Genomic DNA, 24,859 nt, shown 5'->3' with positions numbered 1-24,859 from the left:
AAGATGCTTAAAGCGAAGGAAATCAATATAATCTAGCCAAAATATTTGGGAAGGCTTTAAATTAAAACGACGAATAAATACATGGTTGCCACGCTACCTGGAAAACCGGGAAAATCGGAAAAAGTCAGGGAATTCGGAAATTGACCAAAAAATTCAGGGAATTTAAGTGTTTTAGTCAAAATCTGGAAAAGTCAGGGAATTTCATACAACGATCCCGCCAAAAAAGGCGAGTTTTGCGCCGACGTCGGAAGAGATAACTTTTTTGGCGAATTGTGTATCACGTGAGTGTCATTCGGGCAGCTGGCATAGAGCCAATTTTCGCAGCTCCAATTTGATTGTGTTTTAGAAAGGCAAATCAAGTTTCCCGCAACTTTTGGTTTTCAGTAACCTCGAGAATCGCATGTGCAGTGCATGAACTAAAGAAAGTACCTGTTCTCGTATAAAACAAAATGGGTTTAATCCTAGTATACGGTACCATGAAGGTTAGAATAAAAAATATGTATTGTAAAGAAAGAAAACCTCTCTGCAACAGACGTGGCTCCGTTCCATCATAGAGGGAAACAGCTGTGCGTGCGCGATATATGTGTCGCCAAAGCTCGAAACCGGTGTCGAAGTTCGAAGGTCACGTTATCAAGAATTCATAAAATGAATATCGTTTAAAATTTCTTTAAACTCTAATCTAAAGGAAAAGAAAATATCTTTTGGCGCAAGTAAATTAATTCATGGATTAGTTATTTTGAGGAAAAAAAAAAAAAAAAACTACGAAAATCCGTTTTTAAAATTATTGCGAAAAATCCAAGAAAAAATGTTCTTTGATAAAACGTTTCTTCTTGGATTTTTCGCAATAATTTAAAAATGGATTTTTGTAGTTTTCTTTTTTGTCAAAGAACGTTTCTTCTTAACACGTGTTTCTCAATTTCCTGTACACATCGGGGAGAGGGAAATTCTGGCCGCCAGGTTCCGTCGCTAAATCCCTTGGCAAATTTTCTCTCCGCTTTCTAGCCGCGTAGTAGCATTTACGTGTATGGAACCTTTTCTTTACATAGACGTTCTTTGGTTAGAATAATCTCCATGTATAGTACAGCGGGATTTGGCGACATGATGGTGAGCAGTAAACGAGTCATTTTGTTCTTGGCGACAATTTTCAAAATCGTGCGAAAGCCGTACCGTATACTAGAATTTTACCGCAAAATCTTTTTTTTTTTCTTTTCTTTTTAATAAATACCTTGTCATTTTGCAGTAAAATAAAAAAAATAGTAATCAGTCATCTAGGCTAACCATGTAATATAACTATATTTGCTAAAATATCGTTGATTATTCTAATTCAATTTTTAAGCAGTTATCTTTATTTTTATGTTATTCATATCATTTAATGTTGCTTCTTCCCTCTAAATTTATTTATCATTAGTAAATAATATTTCCAAATTTCAAGAAATTTTCTCTGGCGCTTAATCCTGAAATTAATTCTAGCAGTATGATGACATCACGAAATTTAATAATGCACATATTTTTTCCTTATGTATGCTGCGAAATAAATATAAAATACCTCAGTTTAGTAAAAAAAATATCATTAAATAGATTTCTTTCTTTCATTTAGCTGCAGAATGTCTGCAAAAAAAGCCTTATTTTATTCCAGATTGGGAAGATTCTAATCTCAATCTTCAGTGGAGAAAACAACTCCTATTATAATTATATTTGTGTTTTCAAGTGTTAAGGTGCCTTTTAAGAAGACACCAACGCAAATTAAATTTACCTAAAATCTAACCTAACTTTTAGCATTGCATTGTGATTTATAAGAACCGGATTAGCCTCGTGTTGAACTGATGATGATCATGAGTAATAATTAAATAAAACGTACAATTGTTATCCAATGTATATATCTTAAATTTTATTAAGTTTCTTAAGTGGAAAAGTAAACAAAATTATCAAACAAAGTGTACTAAGAATAATTGAGAATAAATGTCCTCTGAGATTTATTGAATAATTAAGTGAATTTGCTACACAGTACAAGTAATACCATAATTAATTTACCTCTTAGCACAGCCAACGTACATTACACGGATAGACTGGAATTTTCTCGAAACATACCTGGAAAACCTGGAAAAGTCAGGGAATTTCATTCTCCTGTTTGAGTGGCAACCCTGTAAATATTTTGTTGAGTGTTTTTGTTACAAAACATAAATGTTTTGTAACTTTTAATGTGTAATAATACTAATATCATTTAAGAATCAATGCCATAAATTACATGTATTTTAAACTATGAAATTTTATTAAATTTTGATTTTAGTAGGGCTTTTTTAATAGATTTTGTTCAAAAATAAAATTTAATAGTAGTCATGTAAATCCATAATGACTAAGGGTATCAAACTACCTAATTTAATCATTTATAACTAACTACTTACCCTTAAAAATTATCTCTACACATTGTCTCATATGCATCAGTTTTCTCTGAAATTAATTTTACATTTTCCCCCTCTGATTTTTTTCTCAAAATATTTCTGGATCTTTGTTGTTATAGAATTTGTAGGAGTAATTTTTCTTTAGGATTTTAGACATTGCAGCTTGGAAGGTTTAGAAGAAAGCAAGATTTATAGACCCACAATTCTAGAAGATTCGAGAAAATATGTGACAAAATTTGAAATGTCTCCATGGTATCAACACGTAATGGATGCGTTTTACAGAAAGCTTGCAATAAATTTCTTACTTTATGGAGAACATAATATTTGAATGTTTTACTTCTGATACTATTAAGCGAGTTATTGCTTTTCATTAATACCCACTGTGGTCACAAGGTAAAATACAAAATGTAAAAATTTGAGTAAAACTTATTCTTTGCATCTAGTGAAATTAAAATAATACAAAATAACTTATCACCTCTGGTGCTTTAATGGCTTATTGGAACCTTTAAGTATATTAACTGGGTTATAATCCCTGGAACTCTACACGAACCTATGACACTAACTGCATTAAACAGAGCCTGACTAACTTTCAACACTTGCTAACCATGCCTAGATCAGGCCTTTCAGGTTTGTTCTAATCAGCAGGTCTCTCTCTAAACAAGTAGCAGTGGTGACAACATTCAGTCTTTTGTTATGAATCATGCTGATTTTTATGATCTTACTTCTCATTTTAACCTATGCCATTTGACATAAAATCTACGTGCTATTTACTAAACCTCTAGACTGACCAAGTGTGTGACATAATGAGACATTAAAAAAAATCAACATAAAGCTTAGTGTTAGTAAACGTAAATGTCACTTCTTTCAAATATGTCCAATAAGTGTAAAATATTTACTGCGACTTGATCAGCTGTTTAAAGTTTATTTTATTTTCAAACTTATTAATAATTATGTTAATTCATGTGTAGTAATAATGCACACTACTTAGGGATCTATTTATTTTTAGGATGTTATTACAAATGTGAAATGCAGGCATCAATAATATTTTTAATTGAATTTATTCAGTTTGCATTTGCTCATGGGTCCTTAATTTTTTTCATTAATGGTCCTTAAAAGTACTTAATTTCTGTGTGCAGAAATGTGTACGAACTCTGTAATAGATGGAGAGTCCACCAGCGGCCGAGTGTTAAAGTCACTGAATACTGGTAGTTCGGTCTGAGGTTCGAATCCCGCGAACGGGCTGGCTGCATGGGTGTTTTCGTGGTTTTTTCCCATGTGTAACGTGTATACGAGCCAGTTTCCCTTAGAAAGTCCTCTACGAAGGCATCCCTTTCCTTAGGCAGATAGCCTTAGTGTGCTTTGTCATAATTAAATAAACCAAAACCAAACCAAACCATAATAAATTGAATGAATAAGCCCGATAGAAGGTTAATAAAATTTATTCTTATCAAAAGAAATGTAATAGATTGCTCAAATTTTCCTTAGAGATATTCGTACAAGTGTTCACAGTATCACGCAGTATAATCAGTCGTTATACTCAGGGCTGTGGAGTCTGTAGGGAAAATGACTGACTCTGACTCCTGGAATTTTAATGACTCTCATTCCTTCATATATATATATATGTAAACATATAACATGGGTTACAGCTTATTTTTTTAATGTAATAGAAGTAATAGATTCTACAGGAAAAAAAAATTGAGCAAATCATATATATTAAATAACATTTATTATGAAATGGAAAAACTGGCATTAGTTATTTCTAAGAAACAGTACAACTTCGGCAAGATTTTCTTTGTTGGAGGGCCATAGATCAGATTTGATAAACTTCAGAGCTGAGAACTTTCCAGACTAACTTGAGTAGGAGGAAGAGCTATTACTGTTAGGCCTACTTCTTTTAACTTTTCAGGATAGATTTTTATATTTCTCTATTTCTTCAAAGGCCATGTAGAAATCTTGTTTGTATTTTTTCATTTTTCTATCTAAAGGCTGTTTTTTTTTTTTTTTTTTTTTTTTTTTTTTTTTAATTTTTATTTTCATTCGCTTTGCTTAGCCTTTTAAGTATTATCCAAAAATATTTCTCAAAATCTAATTTATCAATGGAAAAGAATGATAGAGACTCAATTGCTACTTTTGCAGTTTGACTGTCCTGATTCGAATTCTCCAATTGTTCTAAGAATGATTTCATTCTTAATGAAAGTTCATAGATGACTTTTTTGCCTTTTCACTTCCTAAGAATGGCATCAATTTTAGGAGTTGTTGCTCCTATTGCTGCTTACCTAAATTTAGCAGTGAGATTTGTAATTAAATGGACCAGTTTAATCATTAAGAGCAAATATCACATCCATCCTCCTCCCTTATATTTATTTATTAATAGGTCAATAAAATAGAAAATAACCATTTATTAATGTATACAGTGCATAAATAAAAATAACTCAGCTTGTCATTAATTTTTTTCAATTCATTTTAATTTTATTTCGAATTCAAACTGTCCAACGAAAACTGGATTCATAGTAGACCTGATTCTAGTGACAACAGTTCCGACTCCTTTTACCCCAAAATCTGCCCGACTCCGATTCCGACTCCATGACTCCACATCCTTGGTTATACAGTCAAAACTCGTTAATCCGGACTCGTCAGGATTTCGGCGATTCCGGATTATCGATTTTTCCGGATTATAGATCATCAGTTTAAATCTGGTAAGATGGCATGCAGAAATTATAAAATTAAAAATATGAAACCATAATTTATGAAATAAAGAACGGTTATGATCTAAAGGGTATCAAAATTTACAAAAAAAAGCTTAATATTTATTTGTTTACTTTACTTTCTTCGCTATCGGAAGCGAATTGTAATGATGAGGAATTTGATTTAAATCATATCAAAGACGGAGTACATCAAGATGAAATACTACATTTAGTAAGGAATTAAAAGCCAAATAAAATAAAAACATCTGCCCTGAGGATAAGGATAGTGCTGGCAGATCAACTTCCAATTCATTGCATGCTGCGGCGTCCCCCTGCGGCAGAGCTTTGTGAAATTGATAAACAGATTTCGGAATGGTTAGATAAACAAAGGATATGCCTTTATCCATTCTTTGCAGCAATTCCACTTTTTGTTTAATGGACTTCGAAATATACTTTCAAGCTTACTTTTATAAAATTGCTCTAACAGTCTGAAAAAAATAATAAGCCGGATCCAATTCGAAGATTAAGGAACAACGCAATCTGCAACACTAACTGAATTAGATAATTTTAGCTTAGCTTATACCATCCGTTATACATTAAACACGCATGCATAAATGTATTTTGGGCCTGCGCACACGTATATTCGCAGCTGTAAAGGTCTTACGCGCATGAGTCAACACGACACATGCACAGAAAGTTTGTAGCTTTGAGGTTCGGATTATGGATGTCCGAATTAATGAGTTTTGACTGTATGTACGAGGGCCATCCAGGAAGTAGATTACGTTTCCGTCTGTGTCCGCTAGGGGCGGGGCTAGCGCGGCCATCTTGGGGTCAGAGCGTTGCGCAGCTCAGTCTGCATCTAGCCGTGCTAGTGAGAGGTTCGTGCTGTGCTCCGTTCAGATACTGTGACGGTTTGAAATGTCTGCGTTAATTGAAAATCCCGCGAGCTGCGAGGTGCGCTCAGTAATAAGGTTTCTGACTGCAAAAAACTGTAAACCGATAGAAATCTATCGGCAGCTTCATGAAGTGTATGGGGACAACATTATCACTGAAGGTGGAGTGCGTCAGTGGGTCATAAGGTTTCAAAATGGCCGAACCAATGTTCACGACGAAGATCGAAGTGGGAGACCCAGCATAGTGACCGCCGAACTTCTCGAAAAAGTCGATGCTAAAGTCCGTGAAAATCGAAATTTCACAATAACGGAACTTTCTTTGAGTTTTCCACAAATTTCGCGAAGTTTGTTGCACAAAATCATCAGCGAAAAGCTTGGTTACCACAAGTTTTGTGCAAGATGGAAGGCAAGAAGAGGTAACGAAGTGGTTGAAGGCGCAGGCGGCCGAATTTTTCGACGAAGGAATTTCCAAGCTCGTACATCGCTACGATAAATGCCTTAATTTGTATGGTGACTATGTAGAAAAGTAGTATTTGAGTGTGGCTTTGATCTGTATATAATAAAATTTGTTTCCTATACTTTGTTTATTTTTTATTCCAAAACGTAATCTACTTTCTGGATAGCCCTCGTACTTAACTATTAAAAATGTTACAATACAATGCAATGCAAAAAGAAACCTAATCCAATCTTACGCTGAACAGCTAACTAAACAGTTGAACTGAGATGTTCTGTCTCTGGCATTTTTTAGCATTTTAATTGGTTACGAGAAGTTTCGAGTAATTTCTTTGCTTCAAGAAGCAAGAATCTTAAGAAATCTCAAGAGATTTCTAGAAACTACCAAGAGGAATTACAGTTGAAGCTAGCATAGTACAGTCAAAAGTCGTTAATTCGGACACCCATAATCCGGACCTACAAACTTTCTGGGCATGCGTCGCGTTGAAGCATGCGCGTAAGACCTTTACCGCTGTGAATTTGCGTGTGCGCGTGCGCAAAATACGTTTACAAATGCGTGTTTAATGTATAACGGACGGCATAAGCTAAGCTAAAATTATCTAATTATCTATTTCAGTTAATGTTGCAGATTGCGTTGTTCCTTAATCTTTGAATTGGATCCGGATTATTATTTTTTGCAGACTGTTAGAGCAATTTTATAAAAGGAAGCTTGAACTTTCGATTATGTCAAATAGAATTTCCAATATATATTTACTAATATGTAAAGGATATACAAAGCGAAAGTATCTTTCGGAGTCCATTAAACAAAAAGTGGAATTGCTGCAAAAAATGGATAAAGGTATAATCCTTTGTTTATTTAAACTTTAACGTTTGTTTATCTAAACTTTGTTTATCTTTAACGCCACGGCACTATGGCTATAGCAAGGCGCTAACCTGTCGCAATGAATGACTTTAGGCTCAGAGATCGATGACCTTACAGATCTGAACCATGACGTCGCTCAGCCTGTTTAGGACTGTGTAAGGACCATCCCAAGGTGACTAGTTTAGGACCGAGTCCTTTCCATTGAATCAGATTCCACAACCACACCATGTCTCCTTTGTTGAATCGATGTCCTGTAGCTCTGGTGTCGCATCGGTCTTCATCTTCTTCGTCACCAAGTTGACTTGCTCTTGACTAGTGCTCAAAATTGTGCATCACTTCAAGCTGTGCCTCAAGATCTTGGATGTACTCTTCGGGTGATTGAAGGCACATCCTGAGGTGGTGACCAAACAAGACATTGCAAGGCAGACGAAGGTCATGACCAAAGAGCATCTGAGATGTGGAATAGCTGGTAGTCTCGTGGACTAGTAGCTAGGATCTTCTGGATAGAAGAAAGCTAATGCATAGGTGCAATAATACTATTCAGAAGATTTCTTCTGGATATCCAGAAATATGATGAACATGAACTTACTTCCTAGGTGGCTGTCTAGGGGCTTGAAATGACTAATCCAACTTTGTATTTCTGGTACAAGACACTTTTGAATATGGAATGAGTCTCAGAGTGCTCAATATTGTTTTGTTCTCGGACTGTAGATCACACTTTTGTTTCAGGTAGGTTTTGTGTTTGAAGACTGCATTTAAGTCAATTATGGGTTTAATTTTGCCATTTTCTAGGTGGATTTTCCTGACTTCTTTGTCACTCCATGGGTCTCAATTAGCCAATGCTGATGTTGTAATTTGTCTTGTGACCGAATTAAGCAGAAGGATTTCTTCTGATGGTGGATAGTTATGTCCTCAAAGGCTGAATGCAGTTTGTTATTTTTAAAGAGAAAGGAAAAATTGCATTTCCTTAGAAAGTCCAGTTCGAGTATAATGATCGCCACATATACCATGTGATAGTAGGCAGCATTTCCAAACATGATGTTTACATTTAACTTCCCATCTATGTGTATTTTATCACCAGATGCCACATATAGGAAAGCTTCTAAATGAGGATCAGGATGTATCTAAAAGTACAGAATGGTGTCCAAATGAGTTCATCTTTAAACTGTTGAGATAAATCTTTCTGAATGAGGGTAACATTTGCTCCTGTATCGATCACCATTTTGGAAAGAACTCCATTAATATGGCCCATGATAAAAAGTCCATTTTTGCCACCACTCACTGCAGAAATCTGAAGTGCTCAAAAATGTGGCTTCTCATGATCTGGCAACCTCCACCCTGCGAGATGGCCACCTCCCGTCTTTGGGTGTTCTGATCAGTGCTGAAACGTGGAGTATAATATCGACTCGGAGCTTTTGTGATGGAAAGTGACATGAACAGTTCCATTAACTCTTTAGCCGCACACCTCTGTGGTATTGAAAGCCTTTCACAGGTATAGCCATGGCGAACTGCCACTTCAACTCCAAAGCAGATATGATAGATTCGTTTGTGTGCTCCGCTGAGTTCTTCAGGAGAATGGTGCATTCATTTCCTCTCGTGTCCTGGCTTTTACAAATTGCATGAAACAAACCATTCCTTCACACTGTTAGGTCTGTGGGCAGGGATGAGTTACAGGCTGTAGGCTGAGATATGGTTACTGCCACTAGCTAATCTTCGTCCTTGACCGGTTTCAGGCATATGGCATTGTTGGAGAGTTCTCTTGTGATAGAACGTACCTGAACCTTCTGAAACCATATATGAACCATGCATACAGTGTTCACTTGTTCCTCCTCATCATCTCATGCCTAGGTTAAATCAAAGACTTCCTCAACATATTTGTGAGCCATACTGTTACGCCTTGCACAAAAGTAATAAAGATTGAAATGCCAATTTTTTTATTTGCATTTTATGCAGTAAATTCTCTGAATTCCCACAAAGGCTGACCTCCTGGACCTAATACCATGGACAATGTAGTGAGTTTTACTGCTACCAAAAGTATGAACTAAGTTTCCGTGCATTTGAAATAAACGAGGGGGTTGTCGTAAGACAGACGATGTTCAGTGGTCAAAATGACCCCTACCGCCGTTCTAGTGTTAAATAATGTTTGTATATTTTTCCTCTTAATTTATGATTTCTTTCTTACTAAACAATGTAGCTTTATATCAAGAAACAGTTAGGAATTTTATCAATAATTTTCGGTATTTAATAGGACCTTAATTATGCTGGTGCGTTGCCAGTTGTCAATTCTGTAAAGAGGTCCATAAGACCTCTTTTCTACTTATTAGAAATATTTTGTAAAAGTTGAAAAAGTAGAAAAATATCAGATTATCAGAAAATGATAGGGAATGTATGTATTTTAGCATATGATTCTCACAGCATAAAGGAAAGGGGAAAGGTGATAATGAACTTGACGGAATTCATATGTACTGAAATATTGATTTGGGATTACCAAGAGAACATCTGTCCTAACTGTTATCATCTGCAGTAAGTAAAATACATCTATAAAATAAACTATTTCTGAAAAAAAAATAAGCATGAAAAAGACTGCATCTACCTTCTTTGCAGTATTTTCTTAATAAATAGATAATTGCAAACAGAGGAACAACAACTTATGTAGACATTACAAAGTAGTGAGACCACCCAGGGTTTATCCCTCTGGGAGATAGTATGAATGCAATTGAAAATTCCTTATCAGTGAATGTTTTTCACGGCTTATTTGACAATGCCTCCAGCAGAAAGAGGGATAAAAGTAAAGGGGACAAAATGACTCCTGTCCGCCATTCTAGGAATACATGCCATTATTTCAAAAACTAACAAACCTAGAATGCTGAAATTTGTTTTACAAATATTTGTTATATATTTAGGAAAAGTAAAAAAATTCCAAATGATTTCTTCCAATAAAGCAAATGTAATCAACGGTAAAAAATGTTCAGTGGTCAAAATGACCTCTACTGCCGTTCTAGTGTTAAATAATGTTTGTATATTTTTCCTCTTATTTTATGATTTGTTTCTTGCTAAACAATATAGCTTTATATCAAGAAACAGTTAGGAATTTTATCAATAATTTTCTTTATTTAATAGGACCTTAATTATACTGGTGTGTTGCCAATGCATATTTGAATATTGGCTTCCTTTGACCTTTAACTTTCCTCAAGGCTTAATTTCTAAAATTAGAAGTACCTGAGCCCTATGGAAGACTGTCAGGAAAAAAACAAAATGAAATAAATAAGTAAAATGGGTAGAAAGTAATTAATAATTAATTATTAAAATTGAATAATTAATGATTAGAGTAATTAAAAATTAATATTAAAATTTAATAGAATGTAAAGACATAAATAAAAACATAATAAGTTATTAAATAAATGGTGAATAATTAAATATTAAAATAAAGTATGAGACCTTGACTTATTTGGGAGCTTTGTAACAGCTTTAAATAATATTAAAATCATGTAGATTAAATAATTTAAATAGATGAACATTAAGGTATTTGTGAATGGCAATATTTGAAACCAGACTCAAGTGCCTCGTGCGACTCTCGCACGAAGAATGTAATTTATTTTTAAATGATAGAATATGTTTTCTTTTCTTGTTTGTATGTCGCCATTTTTTTGAGTGTTAAATAAAAGTTATTGCTGTGTTCCATCATTGGAGTTGCTTCATTTCGCCAAAGAAGTATTACAGTCATAATTATTTTGGAGGCACCAACCGAGATCGAATAATCGTGCGTATTTTTATTTCATTAGTTCATCACTGAACATAATATTAGTGATACCAGATTATTACTTCCTGTTAATATTGAATTGCTTTATTTTATTAGTTCATCACTGAACACAATATTAGCAATACCAGATTATTACTTTCTGTTAATATTGAATTGCTTTATTTTATTAGTTCATCACTGAACGCAATATTAGTGATACCAGGTTATTACTTCCTGTTGATATTGAATTGCCTTATTTTATTAGTTCATCACTGAACGTTATATTAGTGATACCAGATTATTACTTCCTGTTGATATTAAATTGCCTTATTTTATTAGTTCATCACTGAACGTAACTTCCTGTTAATATTGAATTGTCTTATTTTATTAGTTCATCACTGAACATAGTATTAGTGATACCAGATTATTACTTCCTGTTAATAATAAATTATCTTATTTTATTACCGTATTTGATATTATATTTAATATTCATTTTAGTTGTCCATACGGTAGATATATATATTTCTCTATGTTATTATTCTTATTTTAATCACAATTAATGTGGTAGGGAGAATGAACTTCATATAATTTAAATATTTCATTTTTGAGCTATTTTGAGGAAAAATAAGGAACACAGTGTTCGTTAATTTTAAACATAGAAACAATGTCTTCTAGAACTAGAATAGTACTGAATCTCCTGCTAATCTTAACAGAATTAGTGCAAAACCAGAGGATAAATTTCTATTAACTTATACTAGTATGGGTTACGTCAATGGTCATAAAATTCCTATATTAAGGGATTCAGGTGCTAGTATTGATATAGTTTATCGCAAATACATCACGCCGGAAATGCTGACAGGTGAAAATGTGTGGGTCCAACAGCCATTAGATTTGAATCCAACCTGTTTACCATTGGCTGAGATCGAACTAAACTGCGATCTTGGGCGAGTAATAACTAAGGCTGCCATTATTAGAAATGAACTCGACAAAGGAAGGTATTTATTAGGCAATCGAACTTTTGCACTGTTGAATAAACAAGGAAAGGAACCTGATAGTTGTCCTCACCAGGTTAATGCTGTCTCTACTAGAGCTCAAAAGAAAAGAGAAATAGCTGAAGAGAAGATCTTGGAACCGATGAAGGAAGAAAATAAAGCATCCAGAGATGTTTTTGAAGAAGAAGATAATTTACCGGAGCTAAATTCGGAAGATGAAACTTTCTTGAAACTGGTAAACATTGACTCAGAAGAAATTGCACAACTCCAGCTTGCTGATAAGGAACTGTCTAAAATCATCCAAGAAGTTAAAGAAGGTACATGCAAAAATGAGAACTATAGTCTGACAGGAAAAGAACTTTAGTTAAAAAAACGACGGATAAAATGGGCTTTGAAAGACAGCTTGTCTTTATACCTGAAAAACTCAAGTTGTCAATTATAAAGATGTGCCACGAAGGAACTTCTGGTCATTTGGGTGTCAAAAAGACCAAAGACAGACTTGCTAGATATTTTTATTGGACAAGGTGTTACAAAGAAACCGAAGATTTTGTAAGAACCTGCGATGCTTGTCAGTGCGCTGGAAAAGGAAATGACAAAAAGAAGGCTCCAATGACATTAGTACCAGTAATTTCTGAAATATTCACTAAAATAAATGTCGATGCCGTTGGTCCGCTACCTATTTCAAAGACTGGAAAAAAATATATTATTACAGCTCTGTGTATGTCGTCCAAATATCCAGATGCTGTTGCGGTGACAGACATTTCTTCGCCATCTGTGATTGATGCTTTCTTACAGGTTTTCAGTCGTATGGGTTTCCCAAAAGTGATCCAAACAGATCAGGGGACCTCTTTCGTCAGTGCTTTGACAGAGGAATTTTTGGAGCGTTTCGGCATTAAACATGTAAGAAGCTCTGTGTATCATCCGCAGAGTAATCCCGTTGAGCGATTCCATAGAACGCTAAAAAGGGTGTTAAGAGTCGTATGTATAGGAGCGACTTCGGATTGGGAGAATTATCTACCATCAGTTCTTTTTGCTCTCAGAACAGTCACACACGAAAGCACTGGTTTTACACCAGCAGAATTAGTTCATGGTAAAAACCTACGAACGCCAGTCACTTTACCTTATGAGCAGTGGCTAGAACCGATTGAAGAAAGTAATAATGTTGTCAGTTATGTTTTCGAATTTATTAATCGAATGAAGAAATGCCAAGAACTTGCCGTGGAAAACATGAAAGAAGCTCAACAACGGAGGAAAACATGGTACGATCGAAACGCAGTGAAAAGAGAATTTACTAGAGGAGATTTAGTTCTTGTTTTATCAACGAATCGTCAAAGTAAACTAGAAGTACAGTGGAAAGGACCTGGAAAAATAGAGCAGAAAATTTCAGAAACCAATTACATTGTAAGTTTCGAAGAACAAAATGAGCCAAATCAAGTATATCACATTAACATGCTTAAACCATATTACAAAAGACCAGAAATGATTAATATGATAACTGAAGTGGAAGGAGACTTAGAAATGGACATTCCTCATTTACCTTCCAATCCAAGTATATTAAATTTCTCAGACATCATAGAGGAGAATGAACTCGAGAAAAGGTTGAAATCCGAGCAAATAGAAGATTTACGAAAGATTTTATGGAAATATTCTGGTTGTTTTTCAAATAATCCTGGACTAACAAACTTAGTTTGTCACGATATTGAGCTATTAAATAACAAACCAATACAAATAAAGCCATACAGACTGTCACCCCGACAGACTGAAATTCTCAAAAAGGAAATACAGAAAATGCTCGATCTTAAAATTATAGAGCCGGGAGAATCGGACTATACATCTCCCATGATTTTGATAGAATCTTCATCAAAGGATCCTCGGCCTTGTATTGATTATCGTAAACTCAATGCTGTTACTAAAACTGAATACTATCCTTTGCCTAATATTGAAGAACGTATCGAAACTGTAGCAAAAGCAAAATATATTACCCTATTTATCTAGAGGCTACTGGCAAATTCCGTTAACAGAAAGAGCCCAAAGATATGCAAAATTTGTAACTAGTTTTGGAAGTTTCAGGCCTCTACGTTTACCCTTTGGATTAAAAAATGCCCCGTATTTTTTTAGCAAAGTTATGACTAAAGTCCTGGCTGGATGCGAAGGTTTCGCTGTACGATACCTGGATGACATTGCCATTTACTCAGAAAACTGGGAAGAGCACCTTAAAAACTTAACTTCTGTTCTAGAAAGAATACAGAAAGCAAATTTACGACTAAAACCATCAAAATGTAAATTTGCACAAGATCAAGTGAGATACCTAGGCCATGTTGTGGGACAAGGACAACGAACCCCGGATGAAGTAAAGATCCTGGCTGTAAAGGAGTATCCTACACCTAAAACCAAAACAGAAGTACGTGCTTTTTTAGGACTGGTAGGGTATTATCGCCAGTACATACCAAGATTTTCAGAAATTGCTTCACCCCTCACGGATGCTTTGAAGGGGGTAACAAAAAAAAGGAAATATTCAATGGTCTGAAATATGGGACAAAGCTTTTAAAAATTTAAAAGAGTTGCTATGCAAGAAACCAATTCTGTATGCTCCCGATTTGAATAAAAGGTTTATTATACAAACCGATGCCTCAGACAATGGCATGGGTATAGTACTATGCCAATTAGATGATGAACAACGTGAACATCATATCTTGTATATAAGCAAAAAATTTACTAAGTTTGAAAAGAATTATTGTACTACTGAAAAGGAGTGCGCTGCTATCATCTACGCTATCAAGAAACTGCATTTTTATCTGGATGGTCAGCAAGAATTCTTGATTCAAACTGATCATAATCCTTTGGTCTGGCTACAATCCAATGCCAAATGTAACTCTAGATTGATGCGCTGGGCACTCTCATTACAACCTTATAATTTTAAGGTCATTCATCGCAAAGGATCTTTGCACAAGAACGTAGATGTTCTGAGTAGAATTAAGTAATGTAACTCTTAGTGTATGTAACCACGTTTAGAATTAATTTTATTATTTAATGTATGCTCAACTAATGTATTTGAACGTTTTCCATTTCTTTCTTTTTAAATGTGGTGTAAAAGTATTGTTTAAAACTTAAATTTTTTTGGCCTGAAATTTAGAAATTTATAAGAGAAATAACCTTTTCTCTTTAAGCATTCGAGCAAGCCGAGCTTATAAACTTTTGAAATTTACAGAACTTTTCCCTTCGGTAAAAGTCTCTCCGTTGGGGGAGAGGTTGTAACAGCTTTAAATAATATTAAAATCTTGTAGATTAAATAATTTAAATAGATGAACATTAAGGTATTTGTGAATGGCAATATTTGAAACCAGACTCGAGTGCCTCGTGCGACTCTCGCACGAAGAATGTAATTTATTTTTAAATGATAGAATATATTTTCTTTTCTTGTTTGTATGTCGCCATTTTTTTGAGTGTTAAATAAAAGTTATTGCTGTGTTCCATCATTGGAGTTGCTTCATTTCGCCAAAGAAGTATTACAGCTTCAGCTGGAATTACAATTTTGCACAAAAAATAAGAATTAGCTGTACTGGTCTCCAGTTTAATTTAAGCTCTGAATATAATGTACTACTGCAAGGGTTAATAGAAATGAAGACCATTCTTCTTCCAGCACACCAATAAAAATTGTTAAAAAAGTTAAAGCGTCACCAATGAAAGTATAGAGAATGTTATAACCAGCAGCAGAATATAGAGAAAATTTTAACGGATGAAAAAAAAGAAGTGTCCAACATTTTCTGACTATGATTTCCTCTGAATATAATTCTAGCTGTCAAGCAGAATATGACAGGAGAACAAACTTTCACCGAATCCGAAGGTTAGTTGAAAAAAAAAAAAAAAAAAAAGTAACAAGTGACAATTTTCATTTCCCGTCTTTGATTACATCATTCCAAAAGTCTGCATGTGCTATTTTCCGCAGGAAGACACTAGTGTAGGAACGAAAAATTTACCTGCTCTCATAAATTAATTGTACTTTCTGGAGAATAACCCCTTAACATGTAGGTGGGAGCTTCTCTTTCCTTAAAAATCTTGACCTCCATCCAAGGGCTCATTTCCCAAAGAAAGAGAATTATGCATTCAGAAGTTAGAATCAATTTTTAATATAATTTTATTTCTGAAAATAAAATTTTCAAGATCAAATTTCTACTGAAATTGCTGTTCTGTTACATTAAAGTGCCAAAGCCTTCTTATTTAGAGCTCCAGTGTGCTCTGGCTAGAATTAGGATTTATTCCCAAAACTAAGAAGCATCGGAGCCAGCTCTGACTTTCCTTTCATTGACTGCCTTTAAAATTTCATCAAGCCCTGGCTTTTAGTTTGAGAATCGTGTAAAATAATGCTGGGGCTTATTTTCAAGAAATATTTTGGGTGAATAAAGCATTATTATTAGTGTACACTCAGATTTTACATTATGCCCAAAGAGGCATTTTTTTAAATATTTTGTGGGTTACCTTCATTTATTAAATATCATGTTCTTTGCACTTAAACCATAAAATTGAGTTCAACAGCAATATCCCAAAATAATTTTAAAATGAGCATATCCTTTAGAATTACCGATATGCAGTCTCACATGCTGGAGATAAATTTTTTTTTCTATACTGCCATTGCTTGCTTTGAAACCCTTGAGCTTTTTAATTAAAAATTTGTTAACATTTTACAAAATATGAAATGGATAATAAAAATTCTAATTCTCTTCTAATGAATATTTCTAATTAGACATCTCATGATTTTAATGCATGTTTATATAAATCAGTATCATTAAAAAGTAGAAAAATGTATTCATAACTGTGTTTATTGCTTTTAAATTGCTTTTTTATTATGCAATAAATGTCTAGATCAAATTTGAAAGTATTTTAGACTTAACTGAATGGCAATATGCTAGCAAGTGGAAGATAAAAGTTTTCTATTTGAGGCAGAAGCAACACATTGCTTTCGTAGAACCGAGTTTCGAAGTTAAAATTGAAAGATAAACATCCTCCACTTTTCGAATGACAACAGTCTGCAGATAAAAATAAAAATGCTTTAATTTGAACAGCGTTTCCACTGTTCGTATTCAAATTGTTGACATAGTTAATTAAAAATTCATTAAACGTTTATAAAATATGAAATAAAAACAGTTGAATAAATTCTAAATTCCGGCTTGCAGGTGTACACGTTTGGGTGGAGGACTAGGTTATTCAAAATTTGATGGCTGTAAATATTGTCGATATTTTTTGCAATGCAAGGAATATGCATACATACATGTAGACTCTTCAATATTTAATAATGAGACAGGGTGAAAATATTTGGTAGCAACAATATGAAGCGCGATACGTCATTTATAGTGAATCGCCACAAAATCTCATTTCGAGACTAATAACCCTTTTTGGGCTAAATAGCATTAACAATTTACCTACATTTTAAGCATGTACAATTTACAAAATATGAAATGGATAATAAAAAAAATTCCAAATTTTGCCTTCCGGATGCCCATATACAGATGGAAACGTCCGTTATTCGAAATTGGTTAGCTCTAGTTACCGTCGTTTTATCACAATGCGAGAAACATGCATACATGTATGCAGATTCTTCATAATTTTTTTAATATAGTACAAGTCTTTAATATTTGGGGGCAGCAGTTTAAAAAGTAAACCAACATTTTTTCAACAGTTTTCAACACAAAATGCCAAAATGAAATTAATAGCCCTTCTGGGCTAACGCCTCCCCCCCCAAAATAACTGCTACTGTTACATTAAGAAGTTTGTAATTATCTTGTTTTAATTACAACTATATATTCATGACACATTTAGTTAAAATTTTTGTTATTAATGGTGATGAATAAATTTTCATTTATAGGGAGCAACATCATGATAAAGCTCCGACAGCTCGCCAGGGAGCGAGAGGAGGAAGAGCGCAGGGAGCGAGAGGAAGAGGAACGTGCACAGGAAGCAGGTTAGCATATTTGTGATATGATAATTAAAAAGACAAAAATAAAAATTGTAAATGATATCTTCAAAAGCAATGTATATTAATTTTTGAGTGTATTGTTTGTAAAAAGGGAATAAATAAAATAGATATGTTAAACAGTTAAAGGTTTACAGCATTTAAATACAATAACCTACATTCAGAATGCAAAATGAATGGAAGAACCAGGTAATCAACAAAAATATTCAAATTGTATAATTTTGTAAGAGTCCTTTCAATTATGTTAAAATCAATGGGGGTAATTCTGAAACTATGCACTTTGTTTTTATGTGTCCAGTTGTACATTACTTTACATGCTAATTCATAGAACTGTAAAAAATGGAAGAAGATTGAGATGACGTATTGTGCCCTTTGACCATATAAGCGCAATTAAATTAAGATTTAAAATAAGCCTATTTATTAAACCTTCCATAACTGTAAGATTAAGCAATTATTTCTTCCTAAGCATGCATGATATCTGTCGGTCGCAAATTTGTGTTGCAAGTTTTCACGAGGTCGAAAGGGAAAAACCCTTTTTTTCTTCCTACTTCAATGACAGCCAGCGCCATCTGTGTCTCGTACATCAAAATGAAGAGATTTGTGTTTAATGTTTGAATGATGTATTTCACAACACTCCCACCTTTTTGATTTTCTGAAGCAAAATCAAAAATCAAATAATGGTATCCTTAGTACAGGAACACACTTCTAGAGGGTACAATTTACGTACAGGACGAATCAGTATGCCATTTCTAGTTTTCACTTTTACAACTCTTACACGTCCATCTCTGCTTGTACAAAGTTCTTGGACATGAGCAATTGGCCAGTTCAATCTTTTAAGGTTCTCATAACCTATTAGCACGATGTCTCCAACTTTTAATTCACAGTCCTTCTGTCCATGCTTTTGTACTAACTGTCCAAGGTAATCCTTGCAGAAACAACTACGAAATTGTTCTCGAAGTTCCTGGCAGAAACGCTGACGAGCCAAGAGTTTATTTCGATCTAAAGTATCCAAATCTGCTGTACCTGAAACCTTCATGTCCTGTAAGAACATGGAAGGCGTTAATGGTAGAAGATCCTCAGAGTCATTTGACACATAAGTAAGTGGTCGACAGTTTATTATGGCTTCCACATCACAGATGATGGTGAGTAACTCTTCGTAATTGACTGCAGCTTGTCCTAAGACTCTCACAATCAAATTCTTGGTTGTGCGGATTAGACGCTCCCACCATCCGCCCCACCAAGCAGCAGTGGGAGGAATAAACTTCCAAGTGATGGGATGCAAAGTTTCCTGAGCAATTACCTTTACCCAGTCAACCTTTTCCAGCAATGCAGATGTACCGACGAAATTTGTGCCGTTGTCTGAGTAAACTGTAGATGGCCGACCTCTTCTGGCTATGAACCGACGAAACGCTTGAATGAAGCTTTTGGTACTTACGGATGTCACTAGTTCCAAATGTACACATCTATATACAGTACACATAAACAGTACTACCAAGGTTTTGTTTTTATTTTTGAGAATCAGAGGGCCACATAAATCTATGCCGGTAACTTCAAATGCGAAAGTATCTCAAACTCTGTCTAATGGTAATTGAATGGGTGCAGTAGTTGGAGGTTTGATGAAAATCGTTTACAACGGATGCACTGTTTCACCACCGATCTAATTCGGCGTCTTGCACCAATGATCCAGAATTCTTCTCTAATTATAACAGTTAATGCTTGTACGCCGGCATGAGAATGCTTTAAATGGTAATCTCTAATTAAACAGTCAACAATATAATGCTTAGAAGGTAATAAAATAGGGTACCGGAATGCATAAGAATCATCTCGTTCGGTGATTTTCGTTTTTACTCTTCTTAAGCCACTCTGATCTCGTATGGTCAAAAGAATGTTGATGGAGTCTCCAGTCTCTGGAAAACTCTCCCCCTGAACAAGTGAAAGAAGTATAATTTTAGATTCCTTTATCTCGGAAGCAGACAGAAAAGGCTCTTTATTTACAATTTTCTTTTGACAATTTTTGATAAGTCTCTTTATCCAACCTAAAACTCTTAACATTTTTGAAACTTTAGAAAACTTCTCACACCACTTAACTTTATCCGCTTTTGTAGTTATACTAAGATTTACATTTAAATTTATGCTTTTCCTGCGCTCTGAAAAAAAACTAAAGTTTCATTTGGCTTAACCTCTAATTTTGGCCAGCTATCTCTAGGGTCTTTGAGCCAAACAGGCCCTCTCCACCAATTTAATTCGAAAAACTGAAGAGGGGAACAACCACGAGAAGGTAAATCAGCTGGGTTAGAATGACCCTATACATATGACCACTGATTTGCTTTAGTGAAAGCGCAAATTTCCTTCACGCGATTGCCCACAAAAGTCCCCCACGCATCATTTCTTTGAATCCAAGATATGGCCGTGGTGGAGTCGGTCCAAAAATATTTCGGGATGTCATCTAATGTAAGAGCTTCTGTCACATATTTGGAAAGACGCACGCCCAAAAGACAGGCCATAAGTTCTAGACGGGGAATAGTAAGTTCTTTTAAGGGTGCGACTCTTGACTTAGCCATTACAAAACTGACTAATGTTTCTTCTTTAGTTTCACATCTCAAAAATATTACCGTGGCATAAGCATGCTGGCTAGCATCACAAAATACATGAAGTGTCCAGGAACTTCTATCTCCAAAACCTATACGTCGCGGTATTCTCAACATATTCAAAATTTGTAATTTATTATACCACCTCAAAAATTTACTTTTGATACTATCTGGTAATGGAGTATCCCAGTCTGCTTTTATCGCCCAAATTTCCTGTAGCAGTAACTTTGCAGGCAATAAAACAGGTGTCAAGAAACCCAAAGGATCAAACATTGTCTGCGTTACTGACAAAACCTCTCTTTTAGACAAATTATCCGAAACCAATACAGTCTTAATTTCAATATAAAGGTTATCTTCTATTCGGTCCCACATAATTCCTAAAACTGGTACAAAATTCTCCATTGTGGACTCAGGGCACAAAGTACTTTGGGTTAGTTCCACATCTTTTTCTTACTGGGCCATAGGTCCACATATGTAAGTCCATTTTTGCTTCAGCTAATATTTCAGTAGAATATTTCACAAAATTCACAAGCTCCTTTTCGTTATCAACAGAAGTCACACAATTATCAATATAAAAGGATTTATTTAATTTCTGAGCAATAGAACTTTGTTCCTTTGGTACTTGTGCCAAATGAACTGAAATAACCGCTCCTAATAGAAAAGGGCTAGACTTTACTCTAAAAACTACCCTCGTATGGCGGAAAACCTTCAGTACATTATCTTTCTCCCACCATAAAAATCTTAAAAAATCCCTATCTTCTTTCCGTAATTCAATCTCTAAAAATGCACGCCGGATATCAGAGTTTACGCCAATGCATTTTTCTCTAAATCTTAACAAAATTGAAGGGATTTCTTCTATTAAATTTGGTCCTTTTACTAAGTAATCATCAAGGGAGGGCAATCTATTAACTTTACATGATGCATCAAAAAAAGGTCTTATCTTAGTTGAGACACTGTCTGGTTTAAATACTGGGTGATGCGGTAAGTAGTGCCCTTTATAATTCAGTTCATTGTCTGGTACTATTTCAGTTACACCCTCCTCCATCCATTCATTAAAAATTCTATCATATTCTTCATATTTATGTAAAGACTTGAGTTTTCGGGTGACACTGAACAATCTTTTTTCTGCTACATGACGATTTGATGGCAATTCTGCATTATATACTAACCAAGGTAATCCGACACAGTAACGACCATCTTCGTTTCTGTAAAGAGAGTTTAAAAATTGTTTGTGGGCAATTTCTTCCTCAGCAGTGTCAGTTGAATTATGGTGAGCATTTAATATTCCGATCGTTTCTAAACTCCAAAGATCGGAGATTTTAAAGTCGTGACCTACTAAACTTGCACACAAAATGGAAGCATCTTTATCTTTGTGATTAACAAATTCCTCCGATACACCACAAACTGTCCAACCAAGTTTCGTACAAACTGCAGTTAGTCCTCCTTTTAATTGTTTTACTGATCCCGTGAGAAGTTTTCCATAAATATCACTACCGATGAGCATTTCTATTTTTGGACAATCTGCTCCCAGATCCGACAACCAAATGTTGTTTCGTTTTAATTCTTTTAATATCGGATCCTTGGGTACCCGAGGTATATCCCCACATATTATGTCTTGATCTAAAAATTCAAATTCTAGATCTGAATACTTACGCGGACTGGCTGAACATAATTTTACCAAATATTTGTTATGCATCTTTGCCTCTGTTCTGGCACCTCCAAATAAAGTAAGAGCAACATTTTCTTTGGAAATAATTGGTAACCCCAATTCAGTGGCTAATGATTTCAAAATATACGATTACTGGGAACCACAATCTAAGAGTACTCTAACATCTTTATGCTTTTTGACACCAGCTACTCTTACGCATAAAGTCATTAAAGCTACGTCAGCGGTACAAGTTTGCCTGGCTGTAGCCGTATGTATGTTGTCTATTTCTGATTTTTCTGTAGGAGGTTCAGTTTCATTATTAATGTCCGGACACAAAATAACTGAGTGTGATTTACCACAAGCAAAACACCTAACAAACTGTTTACAGAACTTTGCCATATGATTTGGTTCCAAGCATTTTAAACAGCATTTTTTCTCCTTAACTTTAGAAATCCTTTCATTAAGAGATAATGAACGCGCATCGTAACAATTTTTACTATCATGCATTTTACCACAAAAAATACATGCATATTCTCTGGTTGTAAGAAAACCTGTGGCAGTGGGAACATTTCCCTGTTTCTTAAATTTAAATTTACCTTTTGTTTCCCTCTTTGCTTTATCATGATATCTTCCTTTACGACTAACACCATCGAGTCCATTACGCGCCAATTTTAATCTCTCCTCACCCTCCACTTCAGACTTTAAAAATTTCATTAAGTTGGTATATCGAGAAAGATCAGTTCCTTCAGGCTGGTTAAAGAGCGAACTTCTTTGCCATGCCTTTAAAACATCCTCTGTGAGACACGATTCCACCATCGGAAATAACCATGATGTGTTTTCGCTCGATTTAAGACCTAAAGACTCTAAGGCTCTCAACTGAGCTTCAATTTTATCATACAGTTTATCAAGAGGTAATTTATCCTTGTGATCTGCCTTCACATTAGAAACGATTAATTTAATTAGTTCCCTAACATACACTTCTACTAATAATTCAGGTTTCCCAAAACGTTCCTTCAAAGCTAAAACAGCTTTATCATAATTTTCAGAAGTCACCGGATAGCTTTCAATAAATTCTTTAGCACATGATCCGGGCTTCATATGAATCAAATAGGAAAATTTGTCACTTTCATATAAATCAGGGTCAGTGTGAATTTTTTCAAACTGCGACCAAAACGGTAGCCAATTTATCAATTCCCCATCAAACTTCTTAAGTTCGATTTTCGGAAGTCTATACTGTTTAATTTTACTACAACAAATACCAGCACCATCATTTGGTCTTGTTTCTAAATTGATTTCATCTGAAAATTGCAATTTTTCATTAATTTGCCGAGTTAGTGTTATGAAATCATCAGAATACACCTCGCGACTTTCGATTTCTTTAGTAACATCATCCTCTAAAGTTTTCCTGTCTTCAGTTAACAAATCAAGAATTTTATCATCTACATTTTTTATATCTGAATATACATTTTGTAGTTTAGTAAGTTTATCTCGTACTAAATCTACAGAAAAATCTTCTTTTACTAACTCCGTTTTTAAAATATTAGCAGTTTTTGCAAAAGAAGTGCGTAAACCTGCCCGTTTAAGTTTCAAAGCCTTTAAAGCTTCCATAGTTAACTTTCAAAATAAAACAAACTGCTTTACAAAAAATAGTTTCGAATTTAAACTTAATTATACTTTAATACATCAAAAACTATCTATAACCATTAAAATAATTTTTTTTAAAAGTTTATTTCTTAGAGTCCTGTCGCGGATGCCACTTTAAGTTATTACTAAAACATAGTCTTATCATTAAATATCATTAAAATAAAAAGACTTCCTTCACTCATCCCAGATACCGAGCAATCCAGAAAAACTAAAGACAAAACTTGCTCACTTACCTGGGTAGTGTGATGTTGAATCTGAATAAAAACTCTAAGAAGTTGATTTATCTAATTATATTCTCTCTACACTACAAAATATATACATTTTTTAACAATTGTCGGGAAATTTTTCTGGCCCCGAAAGTTATTACACATCTTAATCAGTTCACATCACGAGGTCGAAAGGGAAAAACCCTTTTTTTCTTCCTACTTCAATGACAGCCAGCGCCATCTGTGTCTCGTACATCCAAATGAAGAGATTTGTGTTTAATGTTTGAATGATGTATTTCACAACAACTGACAATCTTTATTGAAATTTGCCCACATGAATCTTTTCATGATTAATATTCTTGTACTTCTAATCCCTGTATGAGATTGGGTAGGAATAGAGGAAAATATTTGTCTGCGAAAGTTTGAGGGGGGATGTATGGGCGGTTACTGTTTGCAGAGACATCGCAGAAAATCAATTTGTCAGTGCCTGAATGGGAATCTGAACCATTCTCAGCCTCCGGTTGTTTCTTAAAATTTTTAACTCTTCATCATCTTAAAATTCTGCACTAGTTGCATAATCAGTTGGAGACGGTATTAATTCTGGAAAGAGCATCTGCAACAACACTTCCCTCTCCATTGACAAAGCGAATATTTGTTGAAAATTAAGCAATGTAACTCGATTGTCTTGCTTGTCTGGGAGAGGCTTTGTCTAAATGCTGTTGAAAAGTGAGGGTGATAGGTTTGTGGGCTATATACTCGTAAATGTTGAAATTGGCAAATTAT

At 34.6% G+C, this 24,859-nt stretch overlaps 1 protein-coding gene across 1 annotated transcript in view; it reads left to right on the top strand.

Annotated features, from left to right (window-relative positions):
* The first annotated feature begins 938 nt into the window (after positions 1 to 938).
* LOC146994896 (uncharacterized) overlaps positions 939 to 24,859 on the top strand; it is an 86,751-nt gene continuing 62,830 nt past the window's right edge. Inside the window, exons 1-2 of the mRNA XM_085824619.1 lie at positions 939 to 1,104; positions 17,883 to 17,978. Of these exons, the coding sequence (XP_085680745.1) occupies positions 17,894 to 17,978 (85 nt within the window). The 5' untranslated portion in view covers positions 939 to 1,104; positions 17,883 to 17,893. The remainder of the gene's footprint in view (positions 1,105 to 17,882; positions 17,979 to 24,859) is intronic.

This window comes from Stegodyphus dumicola, chromosome 10 (genome assembly GCF_044657685.1).
Source record: "Stegodyphus dumicola isolate Sdum_Otavi_A_Nest chromosome 10, ASM4465768v1".
Classification (NCBI taxonomy): Eukaryota; Metazoa; Arthropoda; class Arachnida; order Araneae; family Eresidae; genus Stegodyphus; species Stegodyphus dumicola.
Note: the sequence above shows the minus strand (reverse complement) of the source record. Positions and strands in the feature narration are given on the sequence as shown.